General features: G+C 44.1%; 1 protein-coding gene across 5 annotated transcripts in view; it reads right to left on the minus strand.

The window, feature by feature from the left end:
- LOC119173660 (glutamate receptor ionotropic, kainate 3) overlaps positions 1-25015 on the minus strand; it is a 149841-nt gene that overhangs the window by 68145 nt on the left and 56681 nt on the right. For 2 of the 5 annotated variants that reach the window (XM_075896130.1, XM_075896129.1), the window contains exons 3-4: positions 6624-6791; positions 4277-4540 (exon numbers count right to left, since the gene is read on the minus strand). In XM_075896130.1, the coding sequence (XP_075752245.1) occupies positions 4277-4540; positions 6624-6791 (432 nt within the window). Of the gene's footprint in view, positions 1-4276; positions 4541-6623; positions 6792-7541; positions 7636-25015 lie in introns of all 5 variants that reach the window. The other 3 variants (XM_075896131.1, XM_075896133.1, XM_075896132.1) reach the window with 3 other exon arrangements.

The following is a 25015-nucleotide window of genomic DNA, read 5'->3' on the forward strand; positions in this document are numbered from 1 at the left end:
CCATAGGCAACGAATGATCAATTCCAACCTCGCCATGAGTTACCTGAGACCACCAGTGATGACGCTTCTCCCATGCCTTGTCGTCAGTCAGCCTCACCGTATGGTGACCGGCCCCTCTCACCACTATCTCGTCGCCCATTGTCTCGCGCGCCCCAGTTCTGCCCTCATGCATCGCCGACTTTCCGCCAGTCTTGGGAAAACTAGACGATGCAGCTCCCGAAGGTGATCGTGCATCGACGATCCGCCCGCTAAATCCTGTGACCAAACTGCAGACTAGACGCAACCTTATAGACGTTAGAGTGGAAGACGCTCTTGTTGTTGCTCTTGTGGACACAGGCGCCCACATATCAGTGATGAACTCGGAGCTCCACCGCCGTCTAAAAAAAAGTTTTAACGCCGCTCATGATGCCACTCGTCCAGGTTGCCGACGGTGAAACATTTACCGTGGTTGGGATGTGCTCTGCTCGTATTAGTGTTTCTGACCGCGTCACCACTGTACTACTTACCGTGCTCGAAAAGTGCTGCCACGACCTCATCCTCGGAATAAACTTTTAGGGTCGAAGCTCCTTATGGCTTAAGTCTGTCGCTCCTCCGTATGTATGTATGTATGTATGTATGTATGTATGTATGTATGTATATATGTATGTATGTATGTATGTATCACAGCGATCACAAGTCTTCTTCCTTTTCTATACTCTAGCTCCATGCCCACTGCCCTCGTTACAGTATGTATGTATGTATGTATGTATGTATGTATGTATGTATGTATGTATGTATGTATGTATGTATGTATGTATGTATGTATGTATGTATGTATGTATGTATGTAGCCACCAATGGCACATACCCGCTCTAGAGCGGGTATGCACCACAAGGTTTGCGAGATGGGAGAAGGTGGTACTTGGTGTTCACTAGATGGATGCATGAACGCACGCATGGACGGACGGACAGACAGACTAGCAGATGGACGGATAGATGGATGGACGTACGGACGGATAGACGCACGCACGGACAGACAGACGAATGGACGGACTCATGAACGGACGCTTGGATTGACGCACGAATGGACAGAAGCAAGAACGAACGGACAGACGGTAGCTCGGACGAGCTGAAGGACGCTTCGCCCCGCTCATCATCATTTACTCCGTGGATATGATGCGATTTTTTATCCACCCAATCTGCTCTTATTGACTGTAGAAGCGGATTTTTGAGCTCAATCTGCTATGTTATCAAGACGCTCCAGTAGCACCTCAACCACGTTTGTGTTCGTTTAGTACGATTGCCTTGCGGCTCAAGCGGTTACGTATTTGACCTTCAGCTCGAGCCCTTCTATTCCCGACGTCGACTACATGTTGGCTGCAATCATTGACGTTTTGATGACTCGAAATGTTGCTGTTCTTCGCGTGGTTCTAACGGTCGCGATGAATTGAATATCTCTATCTATACTGAACTTCCCCTGGTGTGGGAAAGTTATACCGAATGGCATGGCTCTAGCCAACGTGTCTCTTCTCGCCGGACATACTGCTTTTGCGTTAACTTCCGACACTCCATTTTCGCCTGTCCCATCTTTGTCACAGAGCTTAGCTGATGACTACATTGGCAAGATCATCGCATCTGACCTCGATTTAGCACAGAGAGCTGATATATGGCGTATCTTGAAATCCTTCCGGGACATATTCGACTTTGACGACCGCTCCTTAAGTGAGACGTAGGTGGTCATTCGCAACATTAACGCCGGTGACTCCATACCAATCCTACGACGCCCTTATTACGTGTCTCATGCCGAAAGACAGATAATACCGCATGAATTTGACAAAATGCCCACGAAAGATGTCATTGAGCAGTCCTGTAGTCCATGGTCATTACCAATCGGGCTTGTAAAAAAGAAGTATGACAGCTGGCACTTCTGCGTTGACTACCGTCACTTAAACGAGGTCACGCGAAAAGACGGCTGCCTTTTGCAAATGATTGAAGGTGCCCTCGACTGCCTACACGGGTCTGCCTACTTCTATTTCGACTTGAGGTCGGGATACTGCTAGATTTCTGTCGATGACCAAGACCGTGAAAAAACAGCATTTGTGACGCTGGACGGAGTTTTTTCAGTTTAAAGTAATGCTATTTGGTTTATGGGATGCTCCAGCTACGTTTGAAAGGTTGATGGACTCTCTGCTTCGTTGGTACAAATGGTCCACGTACCTTTGTTACCTTGATGACGTCATCTTATTCTCAACGTCTTCTGAAAGCCACCTTGGCCGCCTGTCAGATGTTCTTGAAGTTTTGAGCAGCGCAGGGCTCCAGCTCAGCTCTTCCAAGCGCCATTTGTCAAACGAGAAATCATTGTGCTCGACCACTTTTTCAGTACTCAAGGCACGCAACCTGATTCTGACAAATTCGGGTCCTCAAAGATTTTCCCGTACCACGTTCCACGACAGATGTACGCAGCTTTGTCGGCATTTCTTTTTACTTTCGAAGTTTTGTCAAGAACTTCGCTAACATCGCTCGCCTTTAGACAGAACTGCTGAGGAAGGATATGCTGTTCTCTTGGGGTCCCCAAAAAGCTGAAGAATTTTGCAAACTTACTGCTTTGCTCAACTCCCCACCCATTTTAGCCCATTTCGTCCCAATAGCACTGGATGAAATTCGCACCCACGCCAGCGGATATGGCGTTGGTGCAATTCTCGCCCAGTGGCAACGAGGACGCAATCGCGTCATTGCTTACGCCAGTTGATTCCTTCGTCTGTCCGACTGGAAGTTTTCTGAATGCAAGTCTGAATGCAAGTGTCCATAGGGAGTCCTTCAGCCGAGATGGCAGCACATGAACAACAACAGCGCGAGAGATAATACAGTTTTCGTCTTCATCGCCTCAATGAAGCATTCCCTCACGTTTGTCACATCTTGTAACAACACAGAAAACATATGCTTAATACACACCCTGTTCACTCCGCAATTCCTCGTTTCTGAACCTCGGCTCATCTAATATCTAATGTCGTCCTATCGCTGTCATCTTCAATGAAATTAGGGCTTGACTAAATAACTCCTTTGCCATTGGTATCACGCAGTCACTTTTGTTTACTTGAAAAGCCTAATATTGCTTTATTGTGAGGTATCTAACGTGATGTGCTTTTGTGAGAAGTGCTGCTCCATAAGTAAATATGTTCGGCTACATGCTCTTCGACGAGCGAAGAAAACGCTTACGTCCTTACTGCATAAGTGCTTGCAACTTGAACGGATGATTTCTAATGTGCCAATTTGACATCTTTTACTACTTTTCATTTACAGTACTCAACAATAAAGGACAAAAAAGAGGCTTGATTGAGGGCTCACCTCATCGTATCTTAGACAAAGGCTAATAAAACCAACCTCCAACGAAGCTAAGCAAAACATAAAGGACATTATTTGTACGTTTTGCCCATTATGCATACTAGTGAGCGAATGGAAGAGAAACAAAGCGCAGAACTATCAGCTGATTTCACGTAAGTGACTTGACTTGTTTAGCTTGAATATACAAAATAGTCACACACACTGTGCCTTGTATTTGTTCACATTATTTTATTCTCGCTAAGTTTGCTTTCATTCGGCTCATTCCTTAATCTGTGGGTTGATTTTTAATGGGTCTTCAGCATCTCTCAAAGAATGGAAGCATTTTTCACTGCATGAAATAATTTGTATTTGAGCCGCAACCTCAGTCAACCCGATCTCTTCTTACCCGTGCCTCACCGAAATGAAAACGCGGGACTTTTTCTTAAATAACTTCATTCATTCCTTCGTTCATTCACTATCTTCCCCATCACTTCTTGTGGTACCTATTTTTTAACATAAAGTATATATTTATCTACTTTTAGTAACCACAATATTGTGCTATAGCCCATTGTATCTATGATAACTATTGGTATATAGTAGTAGTGTTCTACTATTTATGCTGCTAGTACCTAAATTTAGTAACCACACACTTTTTCCTAGCTTACTATTGTTCTGCTATTGTTGCCTATGTTTCGCGCACTTTTGGTAACCACACTATTCTGCTACAGTCCTGGTAATCCTAGGTAACTATTGTAATATATATTATCGTATTAATGTTCTAGTATTATTAGAGATGTCTCAATATTTACTATGACACCAGTTGAAATGTATCTTTAAGTTGCTTCAAAGTGTGCGCTTGTCCTTGTCTTTCTCCCGTCCGTGTTTTTTACCGCGTAGTATACGCCGATCAAGTGTCACAACCTGGAATAATCGTACACTTTGATCAAAGTCTAAGTGAAGCAACTTTCACACGTTACCTTCTGGTCTTTCGTAGATTAGGGTGAAGTGGGTCCATCGCTGAGCTTCAACAAGATCCTGAAGAGCCCTGCTGAGTTCCACAGGAGACGGTGAGAGCGTGATTGACACCGAGTCGGGAGCGATTCGCCATTGCTTGTCATCATCACGGTGAGAGTAGAAGTGTGTTATCCTGTGCCGGAAGCAAGCGGTGCGTACTAGAGAAGACGTTTCTCGTTGCAGTGGTGCCAGTACAGCCAGCACGCCTTGCTCCAAAAGTCCGCACACTGAGCCCATAGCAGAAATTTGCATACGTGATGTAATAGAGAAGCGTGTGCATTATTAGTGCTCATTCATGGCATACAGAAAGGCGCACAAGTAATTTTACCTATATTGAACATTGCCATGCAATAATAGGTACAGCGTGACACAATTCTACAGTAAGCGCTGTATGGGAAAACGTTTTTGATACCCATGGTTTTCCTTTAGTCCACATCTGCTTCCGCAAGGAGCTTATTTTAGAATTTTTAGAATTGGGCAGTCATGGTCACAAGTATATCAACTGGTCTTGTGTTCATGCCGTTCCCACGACAAGATGCTGCAGTGACACGCCTTGATTCAATGTTCATCACATTTTCATCACGCAAAGCTACCACTTAAAAGTAATGAGTAGCCGAGTTTCCTGCGTGCTCCACCATTTCTATCGCGATATCGCTGTTGAAATTCACTGGAATATTTTTCATTATATACGCCGAGTATCTGCTAATAATTCAATTTTTATGCAACTTTAGCTTCCAAAGCTATTTGCCTTTCGACGTAGAGTAGGCGTCGAAAGACGACAGGAAACTCGCTGTCATAGAACTTTTATAAAGAAAGTAGGAACAGTCAGAATAAGCTTGCATTATATCGCCCTTTTGCATTAAATTGTATTATTTTGCGAAGCAAACCTAGCTTGTTTTTTGCCGTGAAAATAACCATCACTCTTGTTTTTTTAAAGGATTCTTTTTAACCACTGCAAAACATTGTGCGCATAAGGTATGACAAAACTTTTGGATTAGTTTGTCCTGACTTGTGTTTTTCGCAATTACTACCTGCTTTAAATGATTAAGAAGTGGATTCGCATGACTGAGCGCAAATCTTGAGAAAAGCCATCTGCCCTAAGTCAGTTAACTTGGTTGCCAAAACTTCCCGATGGCATCACTATCTAGGTCCCGCCATCATCAGGTTCACAGCGGCTGTCGCATCTATGGCGTAGCTGCATCTTAGAATTGACATTTATGCTGTTGTTTGTGTGCATATATATGTATTCAGTGAACTATTTTCGAGGAACATGGATCCAAACAGCACCCAGAAATTAGCTGTTGCACGGTTCCTCCTTAATGTGGACGCAAAACAGAGATTAGAAACAAAACACGGACACTGTGCGAGCATTCGTATGCGTCACTAAGTGACTTTCGAATTTAGGCTGCACATAAATAACTATTTTTACGAGCATTCATATGTTGAAGACAGTATCCTTTACGACGCCTGAATTTAAAACTGTACCTGTCGCAGAATCAGAACGTAGGAGCGTCAGTGCCATTTTGCAGCTTTATCAAAATATCAAGTCTTGCACATTGATGCATAAATGCGCTTTTTATTATGTTCCACTACAATGTAAAACGCGGCCTGACGAAATTGAAGAAAAAAAAACATGTGCTGCACTGATTAGGACCGCGAAACAAGTAGTGTTCCAGTTTGTGGCGCTGCTGCAGCCATTCGCAACACATACCTTATTATGCCACGTCGTACCGCAACGTTCCTATTCCTTATATATAAGTGTGTATATGTGTACATTATATTGTTTTCGCATGTCTGCACTAATGCTTGGAAATTTCGCGATTCACAATGCACTGTGTTTGAAATGCCACACTGACCAGCCCAAGAGGCCAGCTGCAAATAGCACGCCACTAACCGGCAAATACTTCACCTCTTTAATTGTATTAACACCAAGAAAGTTTTGATATGTACACTTGTGGTATCAAATAGCAAAGCCCATAGTTAAAAAAGTGAATGTTGTGCTATGTTGTAGCCGATAGTACTTTATAAGATGAGAAAAAAACACTTTCGTACGTAGAGCGAAGTGTTTGAGTGGACGTATTCGTAAAAACTGTGCCAGAAACAGATATTACTTCTGCGATACCTTTCACGATGACCGCTGAAAGCTTTGACACAATATGCAGCAGTGAAAGACGTATGTAACTGTATCGTGTTCGGAGGTGAACGTGCAGCAAGATGTTTACGATTTCGCTCAATGACCATAGTTGTTTTGTACTACATGGCCATCAAGAATGATGTATTGAAAGGAAATGTGCAGGGTGCGGTACTCACATTTCTTTGACGACCGCAGGATGTCTACCGCGTTCAAATCCACGGCAGAAAATTTTAAAGTCTCTGCCGCCACATTTGATGCCCCACTGATGTTGAGTCTCAGCTTTTCCAGCGCCTGCAACAGCCATGTCTGCTCCTCTGGGGACATGTTTTGATCGCACGCAAAACCTGAGTATTTACAAAAAAACACCAATGTGGACATAATTATTACGACAGGCATATACACTTACATATAATACCTAATGTAGACCGGCTGCCCTCAGCTATGCTTCCAGCGCCGCTTCCCCTGACAGCTGTGCTAAAATAAAGCCAGCACCGGAAACCGACAGCGTGTAAACACTATCAAGATCTCTAGGAAAACACGCGTAAGGACCGTGAGGTTTGTCATTTATATTTCTATTAACAGTCATATTTCTCTATCTAAATTTCATGTTCATCTAGCGTCAACTACGAGTGCTCTAGGGTCAAGTGCAATCACCCCACATGGACAGGTTTTTCTCTAACGGTGTGGCTCGCAAATATCCCATTTCTTGAAATAACAGACGCGTAAGTTATTCAACCTGTCTGACGTTTGCGGTATTCTATACTTACAGGGGCCCATTCTTATAGTGCTGCCTCTGAACGGTGGAGAAAGACGACTTAAGCTTACATCATGGTCAGCCGCAGTGGTCTAGTGGCAAAGGTACTCGGCTGCCCGCTGGGCGCTGGATAAAATCTCGGCTGTGGTGGTTGCATTTTCGATGGAGGCCGAAACGCTGTGGGCCCATGTGCTCAGATTTGTGTGCACTTTAAAGTACCCCAGGTGGTCGAAATTTCTGGAGCCCTCCACTACTATGTTTTTAATAATCTTATGGTTGCTTTGAGACGTTACACCCCACATATGAATCAATCGATTAATCAATCCATCAATAAACTTACCACCTTTCTCGCTAAAGAGAACCATTTGTAGATGTGAAACAGCGGGCGCTGACGCTTACACTGGCGCTGCCGTTGACACAGGTGCTCATCGCGGCTTCGTACATGGGCAGTAAGGATGATCACGCCGAACAATGAATTGAGCTCAACCATAAAATGCTCCACTTCTAAAATGGGCGCACTCATTGGAAACTACTTTGGTTGCAAGCAGAGAGCTCATTTTCACATCCGCTGTGTGGTGGATATCAAACTGTGCGCTAAACAGAATATCGAAATGCCTTCAATGAAACGTCATGTTATTGTGAATTTCTCAATTCTTAAATTGCGCTCAATAAAATTGCACTCATAACAATTTTTATTCTCATGGAGACTATCTGAAACGTGGCTTAACGCAAAACAAACACTAATTCATTGTAAAGTTACGTTCGCAAAAAACAGGTTGCGAAAATAATAACGCCCGACCTATTGGAGTGTAACTAACGCCTGCGCCAATTATCATAGTAGTAAATGTTCAATCACCATCATACCTTTATTTACTTTATAGGTATGAAAACAAATGAATGCGTTGCATTTTTTCATTGCGAAAACAAATATACGGACACTGGACGCGCATTGCAGCGCCACTTTCATTTCAATTATTAGTTATATATATAAATTTTTAAGAAGTGACGTGAGGACGTGAGGAACATTCATCACATCACCATTTGTAGAATGAAAAAAAACAACGTGTGTGTCATGTACCTAATAATAAATACGAAAATGTCTTCCTTGTGCCGCGGTCGTTAATCCATTGTGATGTACTGCTAAATTCCTACGGCATCAAATGTGAGAGAATAATAGTCCCAGGTCATATATTGTCTATACCGCAACATGCCTTTCATTTATCCAAGAATGTCGATACATACATGCATGACAAACATGCTATAGCGAACGTGTTTTTATAACATCAATCTCTTGATTTAGCTAGGTCCCAATAAACGCTCTTTATGCTTCCTCCCCGACTCCTTCGCATAACATCGATTTGCACGGTGTGTGGGATCATGCGAGCCAAGTACGCCTAAAACCAGATATATTACTATTTAGCAACACTCTAAAATGGTTTGGTGGTGTTTGGCGAAACGTGACAACATAATGTTTTATCCAAATCTGACTTTTTAGGTGGCTTGATATCAATTTTGCTCAGCTCGACTAATTATGATGACATTCAATGGTTCCAAGTTATATTAGACGTGAAAATTGTTGTGTGGAAATGTTCGTCTTTGTAACATCGTTATTCGACACAAAATCGCCGAAATAAAAACACGCACGCGTTGATACTTTGATTGCCAAAACAAATGCGTCTTTTTGTAACAATACCTGCGGAGAGACGTAGCTGACACGAAGTGCTCGAGCTTTATTGTAGCCGACCGAGAGCTGCATTGTAATTTATTAGGCCTGTGGTGGTCTTCTTTATTCTTCAGCGGGATTTCACAAATAATAACGGATGACAGCTATGCTCGCACCACGCGTCATGTATCCTTTGTATATTGCAGTAGAACACCCTTTTGCAGGGGCGCTTCGGAATAGCTGCGCATTGGGTGAGCACCAGGCGGGTCACGTGTAGGAGCCACTACCGCCCACGTCTGCAGACATGGTTACATGATCATCGATTTGAGCTTATCATTCTCACAAACGGCAATGCGAAGACGGCGTCTGAAAGAGTAAGGCGAACTCCACTGCCTCTTTTTTTTTCTAAAAATCATAGCATGCTTCTGATCTATTCGTACAGTCTGACACTTCATTGATATATTACCTTTGTGAAAAAAAGAAACAGTCATTAAGCCAGACATGCAGGAGCACCAATCAAAATGAAACTGTGCTTCGTTTTGCCTCACACAGAAGAGAAATATTTCGAAACCACGCAAAAATATCAATTAGTACAGCTTTGAACAAATGTAGTGACCGTATTGCGACTATTTGAAAACGTAGAAATTCGCAAAAGGCAGCGAACAGCAGTTTTGGAAATAGCATGCGTGATATGTGACAGCGGAAATAGACTAATGTTACGATCAGTCTATCTCGATTGATTCATATATGCCTGTTAGAATTTCATTTCCATTCAAATACGCATGTTAACATTCCGACTGTTAGCGCCGCAGGAAGCTTGGTTGCTTCGCAACTATAATTACTACAAATATTATTGCCCCTAAAAATGTTAGGCTTGTTTCGTAAGACATTCGAATATGTTGATATCGCATTCAATGCTTTGCTATTTCGGCGATACTGTGACTTTTTTATGGTTTACTGGCCAGTAAGCTATTCATGAATCTACCGTGCAAGGTGAGCTGACCTAAACCTACCCTCCATGTTTACACTAATATATAAATTAGCCAGAATAAACTGGCGTTGTTTATTCGCGGCAGGAAGCCAGGGGATCTGTTATTTGCTTGCACAGATGAGAGCCTACTCGCCGTCATTGCTTTCAAAAAATCAGATGCAACGGCAACAAAACGTACAAATCGCTTCGTATACCATGTGTGGTGATTCATGTTGAGCGCGGCTTTTTTGTGTTTAATGTTGTTTCGAACAGTACACATCATTGATGTCGCTCGAAATATACGTGAGACACCTTTGTGATTGATTTACTGTGTCAGCTTTCAGGTTTCGCTACCCATTTCAGGCATAAGTACACTCGTCTGCCACGGGTGAAAGACGACAGTAAGCGATGCATGTTCCCGGTGCTAGTCTAAGGTCTGAGTATCGCCTTTTGTGCAATATAGTCTGCACTGTGCTTTACAATGCCTTGAATGAAGGCAGCAGAACAAACCTACGCGCTCTTATTGAGAATCCAGTTTTTCGAATGATCTCTGCTATGCGGGCTCTTTTTCTATCACCATCGGTGTGAAGACAGAACGTTTTGACTAGCATATAAAATTAGTTCAAGCTTGCAGAGTGCATCTTCGCTTGGCGCAGCTGTGCTCGAGTTGCAAGCGCTTCATCGGAATAGTTTATCTTTACAAAACATTGGAACTCAAACAACCACGGCCAGCAAAAAGACTACAATCACTCATAAACAAGTTAGACAAGAAGTATCCAGGTGTAGTTTTTTGCTGAATGCACAACGTTGCCAGAGGCCGCCAGGTGCCGACAAAACTGTTTAATGCCGTTGCTTGAGTTCGGTGTATATTAGTGATTATATGCCACAACATAGGCAGGTTGCCGTATGGATTAAAAACTTGTTGCAGCAATTTCAACTTAGTTGGAAGACTTTATGAAAACCTTATTCATATTGGCAGCTTATTTTACATGCAAATTTTATGAAAGCTGTCCCAAGCATTATTGTGCTCTTGCTTGCTATCCAGCAGAATGAACAACGCAGTGAGATAACGGAGAGAGATAATAACATTCGTAAATAAACAACTTTTTTTTAGTTTTGAAGGCCCTAAAACTTTAGTGACGTAGAAAATTAGTAATGCGAATTAAGAGCTTCAGAGCTGTTATTGTTGAAAAACGTTTAGAAAAGAAGTGTCTAGAAGTCCACTTGCAAATATTTTCTTGGAAATGCCATAGCCACTCTGGAGTCAGTGGTCATTCTGGCCAGTTATACCCTAATAACTCTTGGCGGTGTGGTATTGATATTGTGATAACTTGCGAGTGCGATGTTAATGGAACGTAATATATTAAGTTTTTCAGTGGATGCTATAATTATTATGCTACTATTATTATATATACCGTTGTATAACCCAATGGCAAGTATGCAGTTTTAAAGAGGTTCGTTCATTATCACCACATTTGCAGGCACTTACCCCAAGTTATTAAAGCTGCAATGAAGCAACAATTGTGACAGATACACGCCCATGTCAGGCACTAGGTCAATGCTACTGATAATTTTGAAATGACCTTTATTCAGAACAATAACAAGTTGAAATGAACTACTTAACGCTAAAAATGTACAACACCGATACAATTATTCGGTCCTTCTAGTATTTTTTCACGGAATAAACAGAAGAGACCACAAATCATGGTAATAGGACAAGGGCACCGACTTTCTTCTGGTGCTCATATTACAGCGGCGAAATCACAGAGAAAAATGAAAGCTGGAAGAAAGCTGCGAGGACAATATCGTAGAACAACTCCAGTGGTAATTTTGTAGCCACAAATGAGACATGCCTTATTCATTAGGTCTATCTGCAACACGTGAATAGCGGAGGCACTTTTGAACACTAAAGAATGTTGAAAGAAAAAAAAATACTATATCACCCAACACAGAAGAAATACTTATTAAATGATATTGCAATTACATGAACGTATGCCTTGATGCAGACATAGATATAGATATCTGAAGCAGACATTGATCAAAGTGGTGTGACTGAGCAGTGTTTGGAAAACCAACTAAGAGGTTAGCAGATTAAGATCCACATTCTAGTCAAAATTAAAGATTTCCGTCCTGATACACAGTGAACTTTTATAAGCTTCTCAAGCCTCAAACACTGACTTGTCACGCTTCATAAACGCCTAAGCGTCCTGATGCGTGCTCCAATAAGCCAGAGCGTTCCCTATCGTTGCGTGAGCATCCATTTTAGCCCTCAGTAAGTCAGTTTTCGCACAGCAAATCAGGTGCCTGGGTCAGGCAAAACTAGTGACTAGCCAGACTTTCGCCTTCTGATGTTAGAGGATTGTAAGACCTGCCGACTTATGTATTCATCACGTGCGGCGAAAGGTTACTTCGAAATAGCCCAGTTCAGCGTACCTCACGTTTTTATCACCGTAAGCAGACATAAAAACCAATACGTTTCTAACATACTAGGGAGTCAGTGCTTAACGCGTGAACGTTGGGCTGTTCGTTCTTCTCGAGAAATGAAAGGCCTAAGTTTTGGTACGAATAAACAGTATAATATATAAATACTAGGGGAGTGGTGTTAGTAATTTATGATTGCGCACTACAAAGGTGCATTGTTGCACCTAGATAAAAACTGTCGCATTTACCTTTCGGAACACTTAGAAAATTTGCAAAACACTCCGTCATGAACTTGAATTTTTGCCCTAACGACGTCTTCAGAAGTGTTTAAGGTTGAGCAAGGTGACTGTTGTTGGCTACATTGCCACAAGCTGGCTATTTAAAACACTCTGAAAATGAAAATTTCAGGACAACTCTAAGGCGCCGTTGCGGCTACTTAGAACTTCTATTGCGGCCTATTCAGTAATAGTTTTCATTATTTCCAGAAAATTTACCAGACAACCCTAACGTAAAAATTCAGCAGATTCCACGTACCTGGGAATCGACGTTATGCGAAGCATGTGGAAGGAAGGCGACCATGTTGCAATTTTTTTTATCAAGCGACACGTCATGAAATGACGCTATATATATGTACGAATGTTGCACGCACAGACAGATGCTGAAGAGTTGCATATGTTTGTATAACCAGTTGTTTGCACTTGCGCAACGATGCCACTAGAACGCGCGTATTAGCAAGACCAGAAGCTGATATGAAAATTGATGTTCGTGCAGATGCTTGCCGTATACACCGCTATATAAATGAACTTCAGCGCATGGTAACTAGCCTCAATTGATGTTAACTCGACGTGACGCGTGTATGAAAGGAGTACATATGTAGTGTTCATAAAATTCGGTAAGAAGCACTGCAAACACTGTTGACGTTTCAAGAGGATTGGCGTCAATTGGAAAAAAAGTTCTGAGACCTGGCGTAAATTTGTGGTGAAATGCTTCATTTCCACTCAGAAGGCTGGGGTTCAATTCCAGCTCGGGCTCCGACATTTATGCTTTGCATTCGTCCGGTCAACGCTACCAATATCGGGTAAAATTGCCCATGTGTGTTCTCGTCGTTCCTGGGTAGATACGAAGTACCAATCACCTGTGGCACATACCCGCATACTAGTGGTACATACCCGCCAGTGGCTATGTGCCCCTGTCTGGCGGGAAGTATTTGACGATGTACGCAACGGGTTTGTGACATTATTCAAGTCTCGACCAGTGCGTCATACTCGTCAAATCGTCTTATCCTCCCATGCTCTAATAATAGCAATATAGCAAAAAATAGCCTAGTTGGTGGTTCACATACTTGGGAAGTAAAAACAGCGCACAAATATAGACACGAACGGAGAAAGAGACGACACCGCGCTGAACTCACAACTAAACTTTACTGGAAGATACAAACACATATATCAACCATTCGGCCCGGTCACGTGGAAAACAAAGGCGTCTGCGCATCAAAGCAAACAAGGTACGAAACACTGTTCTAACTGTTCTATCGCATTGCCAACAAACTAAAGGTGGCACTGTACCTTTCAGCATGACGCCTGCAGGAGGGTGAGCCCAATTGTTTGCACAGGAACACATATGACATGTGGGTGTACGCCTGTTTTACTTTCACCTGATGAAGTCATGAGCGGCGCTGATTTAGATATTAAACAAAAATACTTTCCCACACTATTGAAAACGTCACCTAATTATTAAAGGCGAAGTATTTCTTCGCAAACTTTGGCGAATTTGAGCGTATCTATCTATCTATCTATCTATCTATCTATCTATCTATCTATCTATCTATCTATCTATCTATCTATCGATCGATCGATCGATCTATCTATCTATCAATCTATCACTTTTAGCTCTTCTGGCCGTTTCAATAATGGTATCAATACAAAACTTGGTTTGGCATAACATGACTGTATGAGGAACATATTTGACAAGTCGTAACATGAAAATCATGACATCTATGTCGTGAACTCAATGATTTACACTTCAAGGTACCACAGCTCTTGCGGTGGTTTCGTTCATATGGTATGTAGCAAAACTGGTATGGTATGACATGATTGCATGCTGGACACAAGCGACCGACCCTAACACGAAAATTGTGACATTCGTGCCATGTAACAACATGACTACATGCCCAGCTCACGATACGCTCATGGGCGTTTCGCTAGCGTCACATATACCAAATTTAGTATCTGATCGTTCATCGTAGAAGCTGATCGTTCATCGTCGTTGTCCCTCTCGGTGTTTTCAGAGCCTTCTACGTCCAGCGAAAAATCACAGCATATTCACGGACTTTATGACGATGATTGGGGCGAAACATCCGTCAGTGCGTCTGCGCTTCCGTCCATTTGTTTTTTCTTGCTTCTGTCTGTCCGCGCTTCTTTTCGTGAGTTCACTTGTTCGTCCATCCGTTTGTGCGTCCGTGCGTCCGCCCCAGCGTTCATCTGTGCATCCCTCCGTGGATCCGTACGTGTGTCCGTCCATGTCTCCTTCTGTGCATCCGTCAATCCGTTCGTGCGTTTGTGCGTCCACCCTACTTTCATGCATCTGTCTGTCTGTCAGTCCATCCGTTCGCACATTCGTCCGTCCATCTAGCGAACACTTCAAGTACCACCATCTAGCAAAATTTCATCATATGTTCATCATATAAAAGTACCACCATCGAGCGGACATTCCAAGAACTAAATGACGAGTAACTAGCTACTATTACTATGACGACTAATACTGCTACTACTGCTATTACTACTGCTACATACAATGTGGACGCACGACCCACGGCATAAGGAGCTTTACCCCTAAGATGAAAGTGCCCCGTACCGAACGTACAACATTTTCTTTTGCTTGTTCACCGTTAAACTACACGGAAGTCATCTGTTTTATAACATCTGCATTGGCTTATTACACCAACAACTATTGCCCAGCGGTGAATTCTGGAACGAGGTGGCTACGTACTACATACATTGGGGGCGACCGACCCACGCCTAAAAGAGCTTCGCTCCTAAATACATCTCGTCAACATGCTCTCTTGCTACATCACTGCTGAAAATTGACTGCAGACTTCGCTCCACCGAAGGACTTCGTAAACTCCACATAACCATGTACGTTACGCGCGCAATAAATATTTTGCTCTGAAACCAGTCAACAAGTGAATCGCTCCCAGCGTGCTCCTACCTATCAAAAAACGTACAAAAACAATCTGCTCAGTGCCGGCGAATTTGCCACTGCTTAGTTAAAAAAGATGAAATCGTGAACCCGCGTGACTTTCCACGTACATTGCTATAGGATTCATGCTCTGCAAAAGCACTGATTATTGCTACATGCAAGTAAAACAAAGTAAGTTTCAATTTAAAGGATCAGACGTTAACAATATATTAACGCTTGCCGATACAGAAAACCTTCGGAAGTTGAGAAGTGTGCACGTTGAGCTAATGTTGAAACCGAGAATTCTCACATATTTTCACGGAAACTTCATTACTCGCAAAAACAAGTCAGATTTATCGTGTCAGGGAGGGCCTGGTTTGTTTACAGAAATCATGCAAACACAAGTGCTTCTTTCCTGCTAACGCGTTAGCTCTGATGCTAGTTCAGCCGAATAAGGGAGCAACAGCGTAGTGCTGCCGTTGTGTCGTCTACTGACCTTCCTCGAGAGGACGCTACTAGATTCCGCTTGGTGGCACGACAGTTTATGGGCTTGGCGATCGTGAGCCTTTGTACACTATGCCGCTTCTGCTCAGTGCGCCTATCTATACACAAACTGTGCACGTAAACTGAGCCCATGGAAATTTATTCATTTGTTTGTTAATAGTATATCGCTTGAAGTCGAATAACTGGGTGAAACAGTGGTATTTTGTCTGTTCTGCTGATGTAGAAAGATATTCTTAATTGCTCAATAGCAAGAAGTTGATTCATGGGCCAATTTTGTTTTATTTGACTAGAACTTCAATGCTTATAATAAAAGGAATGACTACTTTTGGCTACTTTTAACTACCATTCCGACCGATGAAGAAAAGATAATGTGGTCGCTAGACCCAGGTTAGTTAATATCGGGCTCGAGATTATTGCATACCAGAGTGAACCACCCCGTTTTGCAGCATGAGTTCTGCGCGTATAGAGTAAGATTTATGAATGAAATAAGGTCGAATTGTATGAATGACGTTCTTATATGTTTTGTATACTGTATAAAATGCAGGTGTTCGTGGTGTCCTGGCTTTCTTCTTACACCTTTGTTTGCACGCCCTGTCTGTTTTACAATGTGTAATGTACGTAATTTTTGCAAGGCGGCATATCAACGTCCTCAGATATTTGCGCTAACGTTCAAAAATTCAAAAAACAAAAACAAAATGTGAAGTTCTGCAAGCTTTTCCATTATTAATTTTTACACATTTATAGAAGTTGTCAAATTCTTTCAACTGTCTTTCCTAGATTTTCTTTTTCTTTCTCTCGTGTTTTTCTTTTTCTCTTTTTCTTTCTCTCTTTCAATGTATGCTATGGTAGGCAGGGTACTTATCTCAACAACAATAATATTAATAATATTATTATTAATAATACCTTTTATTTCTTCAAATAAAACAGTAAATGTGACTAGGCCTGCCAAAGCCAATTGGTGGCTTGAGTGGCAGAGCCTGGCAGGCAGCAAAACAAACCGGACGCGTTACAAGATTGTATTTCATGGCCTAAGAGGGATGATAAGACAAAAACAATGTGCATATAAGATTAGAAACAGCAGGGCATACAAGCAATAGTTATGAACATTATACAATAGTTACAGCAATTGAAAGTGAAAAGGTATAAAGGAAAAAAGAACAGAATTATAGCAAATGCTCCTTAAGCAAAGTACCACACTGGATGATTGTGCAGCATCATGCTTGCGAATGAGTGTATACGAAATAACACGCCATGCATTACCATTGTAGACAGATACGCCGAAGCAGTTTCTTTAATTTAAATTTCGTTTTTGTACGAAAAATGCGGGGGGGTAGTACATTGAAATAGGTTGGGACATCATGGGCTCGTATTTTAGTTCCATACTTTGTTGAACACAGCGGCCTCCAGTAACGCACTTTGGGCTTTAAAGAACGAGAATTAACATACGGAACCAGGAATCCTTTGGACCAGAAATGTTTTAAAACAACCGTTTGAATTAACAGATCATTGAAGTTTGGCTTAAACAGCGTTTTGAAAATGTCTCTCTCAGAATTCATGTTCAAGTCGTAAGATATATTTTTTTAAAACTGAACGCAATATTCTCTTTATTCTATTGTGCCATCGGATAGCACAGTGTCCGTAAATGGTTATTCCGTAACGCAGTATACTGTAACCTAAAGCGTGTGCTAGCATCTTACGCACTGAAAACTGCATGTTGTATCTTATGTTATATAATAAACATGACACAGCGCGAAGTCTTTTGCAAACATAGGCGAGATGACTATTTCAGGAAAGGTCGCTGTCAATGTATAAGCCAAGGTATTTTACAACAGACTGTAATGGCCTACAAGAGCAGGATGAACAGTCAGAACACTGCAAAACGAAAAGGTAGTCAAGGGTTACTTTCTTCAATGAATAATGGAGGCAGATTAGAGTAGTTTTAGACACATTTATATTAATAAGGTTATCTCGAAACCAATCCATGGCTTCAGTGGCAGCTGACTGAAGAAGAGTAATCGCCTCATAAAAGTTGTTTGCAGTCGTCACGATCACAGTGTCGTCGGCGTATTGATATAGAGAAATGGGTATCGCGCTGTGAAGGTCATTTACAAAAATATTGAACAGCAGCGGACTAAGAATTGATCCCTGTGGAACAAGGGCACCGCTATCTTCTAATCATCATAATATTCATTAAAGAAAGTTGGATAACACTACATCAAAATGTGCACTGTATCGTGGTCCGAGCTGGAGCAACATTGTTGCTGTTGGGCAGGAGGCAGTGCTTCAGACATGATATGATGGAAGATGTCACAGCTGTTGTGGAGGCGAACAACGCAGCCCTCCCCATGTTTGTTTCTACACGCGTGAGTGCAGGTATACACAAGAGAAAAACAATAGAGAACATATATATGAGGATATAGAAGGTGTCTTTGTTTTTAGTCAGCTTTGCCATGACAGCAGGTGCAGATGCGGTTGCGGACGACAATCTGGAATTAACTGTTTCGTTGGTTGTGGCAGAGTGACAGACGTGGGTGAAAAACAATAGCTTCCTCCTTCGAGGTAGAAGAGGTTCCGGTTACGCCTAATATACTGATGTACTTAAGGGTCAATATTGTGGAAATAGAACAAAGCACGTTCGCCTTTACACTATGGTGCATGGCTTGTCACGGTAAATAAATGCCACAGTGTTGCACTGTGCAACTTCAATAATGCGCCTCTGTTTGCGGAAATCTGACACGCGTTTATCATACTCTTTGTTTTCGCTATGTGCGTGAATGCATGCAGTTGCTTTTAATAGCTGGACAGTGCGCCAGTGAGCGTGCTGTCCCCGGCTATTCCTTCAAGCAGGGCTACCACTGACAGACGTCGTATGAAGCAAAGCAAATAAAAGCAAAGCGATATAAAAGCAAAGCATTAAAAGGGTCAAAGTGTCGACGTAGGGGTAAAGACTGTATAAGACTTCATAAAATGGCAGCCTGCTATGTTTACCTGCTTCGAAACTGTCAACATTTAACGTCTAATGGCGATAGCGATTTGCACGTGCATATATAAGGATATGTATAATCGTGTTGGCCTGTTTCAAAAGACACGTTTGGTTTAAATGCAATTTCAGGCATTGTCTTTGTATTTCCTTTGTTAAGAAAGTTTGAAGTACCAGGTGGTTCCCAACAAAAAAATAGTGTTCCGGGAAATCTTATTACTTTTTAAATACGAGGCATTTCTTAGGGAACTTTGGCGACTTTTCGCGTATCTATCTATCTATCTATCTATCTTGCCGCCTTCGACCTTTAGCTCTCCTGGCCGTTTCTATAGATGTATCAATAGCAAACTTGCTATGGCATAACATGACTGTATGAAAAACATACTTGACTAGTCGTAACATGAAAATCATGACATAGATGTCATGAATGTCATGAACTACATTTCATGGTTCTGCAGCTTTTGCGGTGTTTCGTTCTTATGACATGTTGCAAAGCTGGTATGGTATGACATCATTGCATGGCGAACACAAGCGACAGACCCTAACACGAAAATTGTGACATTCGTGCCATGTAACAACATGACTACATGCCCAGCTCACGATACGCTCATGGGCGTTTCGCTAGCGTCACATATACCAAATTTAGTATTACGGTATGTGAATGAATGACGAAGGTATGTGCCTCGTGCAAACATGATAATCATGAGATGCGTGTCATGAAACAACATGACTACATTCCACAGCCAAGGCGCCAATACATTTCGACGTGACGTGGTGCGCGTGCTTACCGGCGTCCTTTTCATTGGGTCGCACCGGCATTGCCACGCCAGCCACCGGTCATGCCATATACTCGCAGGCACTCACCGCGCTGCGTTGCTTTGACCCATGAGCGTTTCATCGCGTCTGGGTAACACATCGGTGCGAAATACAGCATGTTGCATTTCGCACCGGTTGTGGTCGGGCCACGCTGACGGACGCTGGTCGTGCCGGTGGCACCTGGCGCCAGACTATCGAGCGCTCGCGTTTTGCTAACGTAGCGTCACTGTGCCCAGTGTGCGCGCGCGTCAACAGTACATTGGAGTATATTGGCCCCTTCATAATGCATTCACGTACATTTTGCTAGCTCCACATTTAACAACTTTGGTGTTATTAGATTTGTCTTCGGGGGTAGAGAAGGATTGAGCTGGCATGCCCATACCATGTGGTAGGTGTCAGCCACCTCCGCACAGTACTGGCAGAGGCAGGAAAAGGAAGGGTCAAAGTGTTTAGGCACTGCCGGGCACAGTAAAGTATTGGTAAATAGCCGGAGCAGAATTCTCTCGTCCATCTTCCTAAGTCCCTTGCAGGGCGAAGGAAAGCAACGGTGCGAGTCCCGGTAATACGTAACTATCTCTCTATAAGTTAGGAGAAGAGCGTTTTCTACTGAAACACAGGGGTCATCGGTGGGCGAGGCAGTGGCCCGGGGAACGAGGGCGTGTGCGGCCGCGTGCGCCGGCTCATTGCCTGTGAGGCCCTAATAGCCAGGAGTCCAGATTATTGAACGCGGAGAGGGGTAGCCTACTCGCGGACAAGATTTAAGAATTTTGGCAGCTAGGGGTGTGATCCATCCTAGTTTAAAGTTTCGGCAAGCTCCTTTGGAGTCTGATAATATAATTTGAGAACTATCGTGCGCTATAGCCACAGCTATGGCTACCTCTTCCGCATGGGTAGCATTTGTTGCGCGGAAGGACAGACCATACACCTGCCTGTCTTCGTTGACCACGGTGGCCATATAACAAGCCCCGCAGTTAGGGCGGCGATGTTCGTGTAAAATACGTTTTGTTTAGAGCTGAATTGGTGCCGGATAGCAAAAGCCCGCGCCTTTCGACGGCCAGCGTGCGACTCACGGGATACATTTGTGGGGAGGAGTCGAATATGAATCGTGTATTTCCAATGTTCGGGCACTCGTATCCACTCCTTTGTGTAGAATTCATGCCGAATGTGTAGGTGATCAAGGAGTCGTCTGACTGACGGGATCTGCGCCAGACGCGTGTAATGAGTTTTTAGGTGAGCCTCCCGGAGCTCCCGATAGGTGTTTACCACTCCCAACGCATGAAGTTTTGCAATGGAACTAGTGATCGGGAGATCTAGGGCACTCTTGACAATTTCGCGAAGGGTGACTGACTTCCAAGGAATCTTCATCGTGCTTCCGTAATTGAAGGTATCGAGTCGCATACAAGATGCGACTAGTGACAAAAGCATGTGCGAGACGAAGCGCATCCTTGCTTTTGAGACCTCCCCGCTTGTTGGAGACTCGGCGGACCATGCGGCCCACCTGTTTTCCAAGCTTACGCGGCTTGTGAAGTGTTGTCTTGACCCTGCGGTGTTTGTGAATGTGGAGTTCAAGGGCACGGATCTCCTGTGCCTTATTAATAAGTCCACGATGCATGGAAAGGTTGATGGACGAAGTGCACTTCACCGACGGCCGAAGGTGCATGAATTTGGACTTCTGTGGGGAATAGTGGAGGCAACAGCACGCCGCATATTCGTCTACTATAAGGGCTGCGGTGTGCAGGCTGTCCTCCATGCTGCCAAGGCATCCTTCTGTGGCCCACCGAGTAATGTCGTCGGCATAAAGCGCATGCTTTACCACGTCGACAGCAGCCAAGTGGCCCGGGAGCTGTGCCATAGCTAAGTTGAACAGCAGAGGCGACAACACAGCGTCCTGTGGTGGGCCTCGCATGCCCAGTGGATTGGGGCCATATTCCTGATCTTGGATGCGAATGTACACAACTCTGTCAGTAAGAAAGTTTCGGACGTATTTGAAGGTGCGCTCGCCACACTTGGTGGCACTTAGGTGAGCTAAGGTGTCTTCGTGCTTGAAGTTATCGAAGGCTTCTTTAAGGTCAAGCGCTAGAATGATCTTGTCATTGTGGGGGAGTTCTACGGGATTAAGTACTTCGTGGTGTAGTTGTAGGAGTATGTCCTGCGAAGAATTCTTGGACCTGAAGCCATACATATTATCGGCGAAAATGTGGTGCTCTTCCAAGAAGGGAGAGGCACGATCTCTGACCATAGTTTCCATTAGCTTCCTCACACAAGTTCTAAGGATAAAATTGTTTTTGTAAACATTTGTATGCATTACATTAGGCACCACTTTTTCTTAGGCTATCGGTAATCTCTCTGGTATGCCTCCATTATTACAAATCTGAACAGTAATTTTAAAGACCACTCGATTCTTGTCCAATCCCCCATAGTAGGTATGCGCCAATATCAATAGATGAACAACAACAATAAGTAAAAGAAATGGGTGTCAGATTCTCAGTGTTGATCGGTAATCCTGGCTTTGGAATAACTGTTACTAGAGACGTTTTCCAGTCTAGTAAGAATGGCGTTTTTCTGAACCAGATCGCATTGATATAGTCAAGAAGCGACTGATGCGCTGCATCGGGTAGATTTGTCAGCATTTAACCGGTTATTTTGTCTCGCCCGGAAGCCGTACCTCAGCTCATTTTGGCAAGGACGGCGCGAAGGTCGTGTGGCTGGAAAGGAGCATTCAGGGCCAAGTTCTCTCTGCCTGCATAGCAATACGCGGAGCCTCGCGTGTCCTGCTGAGTGCAAAGATATCGGTCCCGTAGTGATAGGGCTAGGTGTGTTGTGGAGCCTCTGAAAGTGTGAAAGGCTCGGTACAGCTGTTTTTGCGTTTTACCTCGCGTTTGAGTGGGATCAATCATACTGCGGAAGAGTTCCTATGTATTGCGACTGGATATTTGCCTGCTGGCAGTGTTACAGCGATCTACCCAATTTTAATCGGCGAGCTGGGCAGCGTACTCGGCTGCCTTCTGGTTGAGATCCATTATCCGCTTGCGAAGTTTGCGGTTGCGTTTTCGTCGGCGCCATCTCCTTGTGACACTTCGACGTGCCTCCCAAAGATAAAGGAGATGGTTATCTACATCCGCATGACTATCCGTGAATTTTATTTCGGTCTTGTGTTTTCTTAGTGTTTCGAGCACAGAGTGAGCCCACTGGGAATGACCGATCTCCTGGATGGGAGAGTCAGGTAAGGACTGCCGGAAGGCTTACCAGTTTGGTAGGCGAGCCTGTGCGTTGGGGCGTTCTAGGGGTCGTGTAGAAAATGTAGTGATGAGAATGCAGTGGTCATTACCGAGGCTTTCCTCAGTATTGAACCAGTCTGCGTGTCTGATGTTTTTCGTGAATGTTAGGTCGGGGCAGGTGTCCCCTGCTGACAGAGTTACCTACACGAGTTGGTTGCGTGGGATCTGTTCGAAGAGTCATGCCCAGCATGGAATTCAGCTCCTCAAGTTTCCTTCCATGCGCCTCTTTCTTGCGATAGCCCCAAAGCCTGCTTGGAGCGTTGAAGTGACCCACTATTAAAAGGGAATCATGCCCGGCGAGCTTCAGTGCCCTGCTGAAGAAGTCAGCGAATGTGATGTTTTTGAGTTTAGGTTTGGAATAAATATTAAGGATGTGCACTCAGGGGTCGGTTCTGTGCAGGGGAAGAACCGTGACCATAGTGTACGAGTACGGTATTGAAATTTCGAGGTCGACCTCTCGCGTAGGTAAAGTTTTATGAACAAAAAGGCAAGTGAATGGGTGCCGTTGGAAAGTGTTATAACCTGAGAGGCGCCCGGCATTGCCGGGCTCTTGAAGGGCAATGACGGCGCACAAGTGCTTGAATGTTTTAAGATAGAGATGGAAATTGGCCCGTTTGACCCTATCTTTGAAACCTCTACAGTTACGTTGAATTAAAGAGAATAACTGAGGTTTTCGGTGTGACGATGTGGAGCAGTTAAGATGAGTCGCCATATTGAGAATTTGGGGTGCCTGGGAGGGACTCTACTCCTACTTAGGCATCCTGTGCAAGTAGGAGCTCGAAGTCCTCGGAGGTTTCAGCGAGGCTGATGGCTTGCGAAAATCTAAGGGGACTCTTAACGTCCTTCAGAAGATTAGCCCTTCGGCTTCGAGGGTTCACGCCATGGAACGTAGTTTCTATGTTACTCGTCACCTGTTGGGTAACAGTTCGGAAATATTTTCCAGGCTTTTGCTTATGGCGATGAGTTGTGTCATTGAAATGTTCATAGTACTTTCAATAGCCTGAAATCACTCTTTGTGTTAGAAGACTCCGATACGGATGGAATGGTGCACATGGGCATCGGTTCTTCAGCGGAAATGATAATATGGGTGGGAAACTACGTGGGGGGGACTGGTGGGCTACCTGTCTCCAAGGCAGTGATTTTGGCTTCAAGATGCGCGTTCTGTGCCCGCAATGCAGCAAGCTCTTGTTTGAGCTCGAGGAATTCGGGGGAGGAGGCGTGGAAGGAAGAGTAAAAGGATGAGGAGGCAGCCCTCGCCCCGTTGCCTACCGGAGTAGCAGTTTTCTTGTTCGGCCACTTACGGGCGCCGGGATCAGTCAGAGGTGGAACGTCCCCAGATTGGAGCACGGGGGCACCCTAGTAAAGTGTCTTAGGTGGAGGTGGCGCTTGTTGACTGGTCCCTTCAGTAGCAAGGTTATTCGTGGCTTGGTTGGTGCTCCTGGCTGACGTCCTTCTGGCACGACGCCAGATGTCTTGGGCGTTGACCGCTGCTTCGACGAGCCGCGACTGCCATGTTGCCCACCCGGCTGCTGCAGACGGCGAAACCTTGCTTTGCAGGCCTGAGATCCGGTGAGGAGTCCCTCACCGCACACCAGGCACGATGGCTTGCACTCGTTCAGTGCCATCTCCTCCTCAGAAGCACGCACAACTTGACCACAATGGCCGCAGCGTTGGCCGTTCGGGTGTGGACACAGCTCCACCCGGTGGCCTACCGTACCACAGCGGTAGCAGGCTGGAATGGTGCGGCAGCTTGGGCTAGTTGGCATGGCATGACCATAGTTATAGCGCGAAAACAAAACACGACGACACAGAGACAAGAAGGGCACGTAGCGCTCGCGCCCTTCGTGTCCTTCTTGTCTCTGTGTCGTCGTTTTGTTCTCGCGCTATAACTATCGTCATGGAATGGTGGTTTATATTCGCGTACTGGTGTCACAACGCTGTTGTAGTGCACAAAACACTGCACGCAGCGGCCCTCGAAAGTTATAAGGGACACCGAAGTCTCGCC

This window comes from Rhipicephalus microplus, chromosome 5, assembly GCF_043290135.1.
Source record: "Rhipicephalus microplus isolate Deutch F79 chromosome 5, USDA_Rmic, whole genome shotgun sequence".
NCBI classification, from domain to species: Eukaryota; Metazoa; Arthropoda; class Arachnida; order Ixodida; family Ixodidae; genus Rhipicephalus; species Rhipicephalus microplus.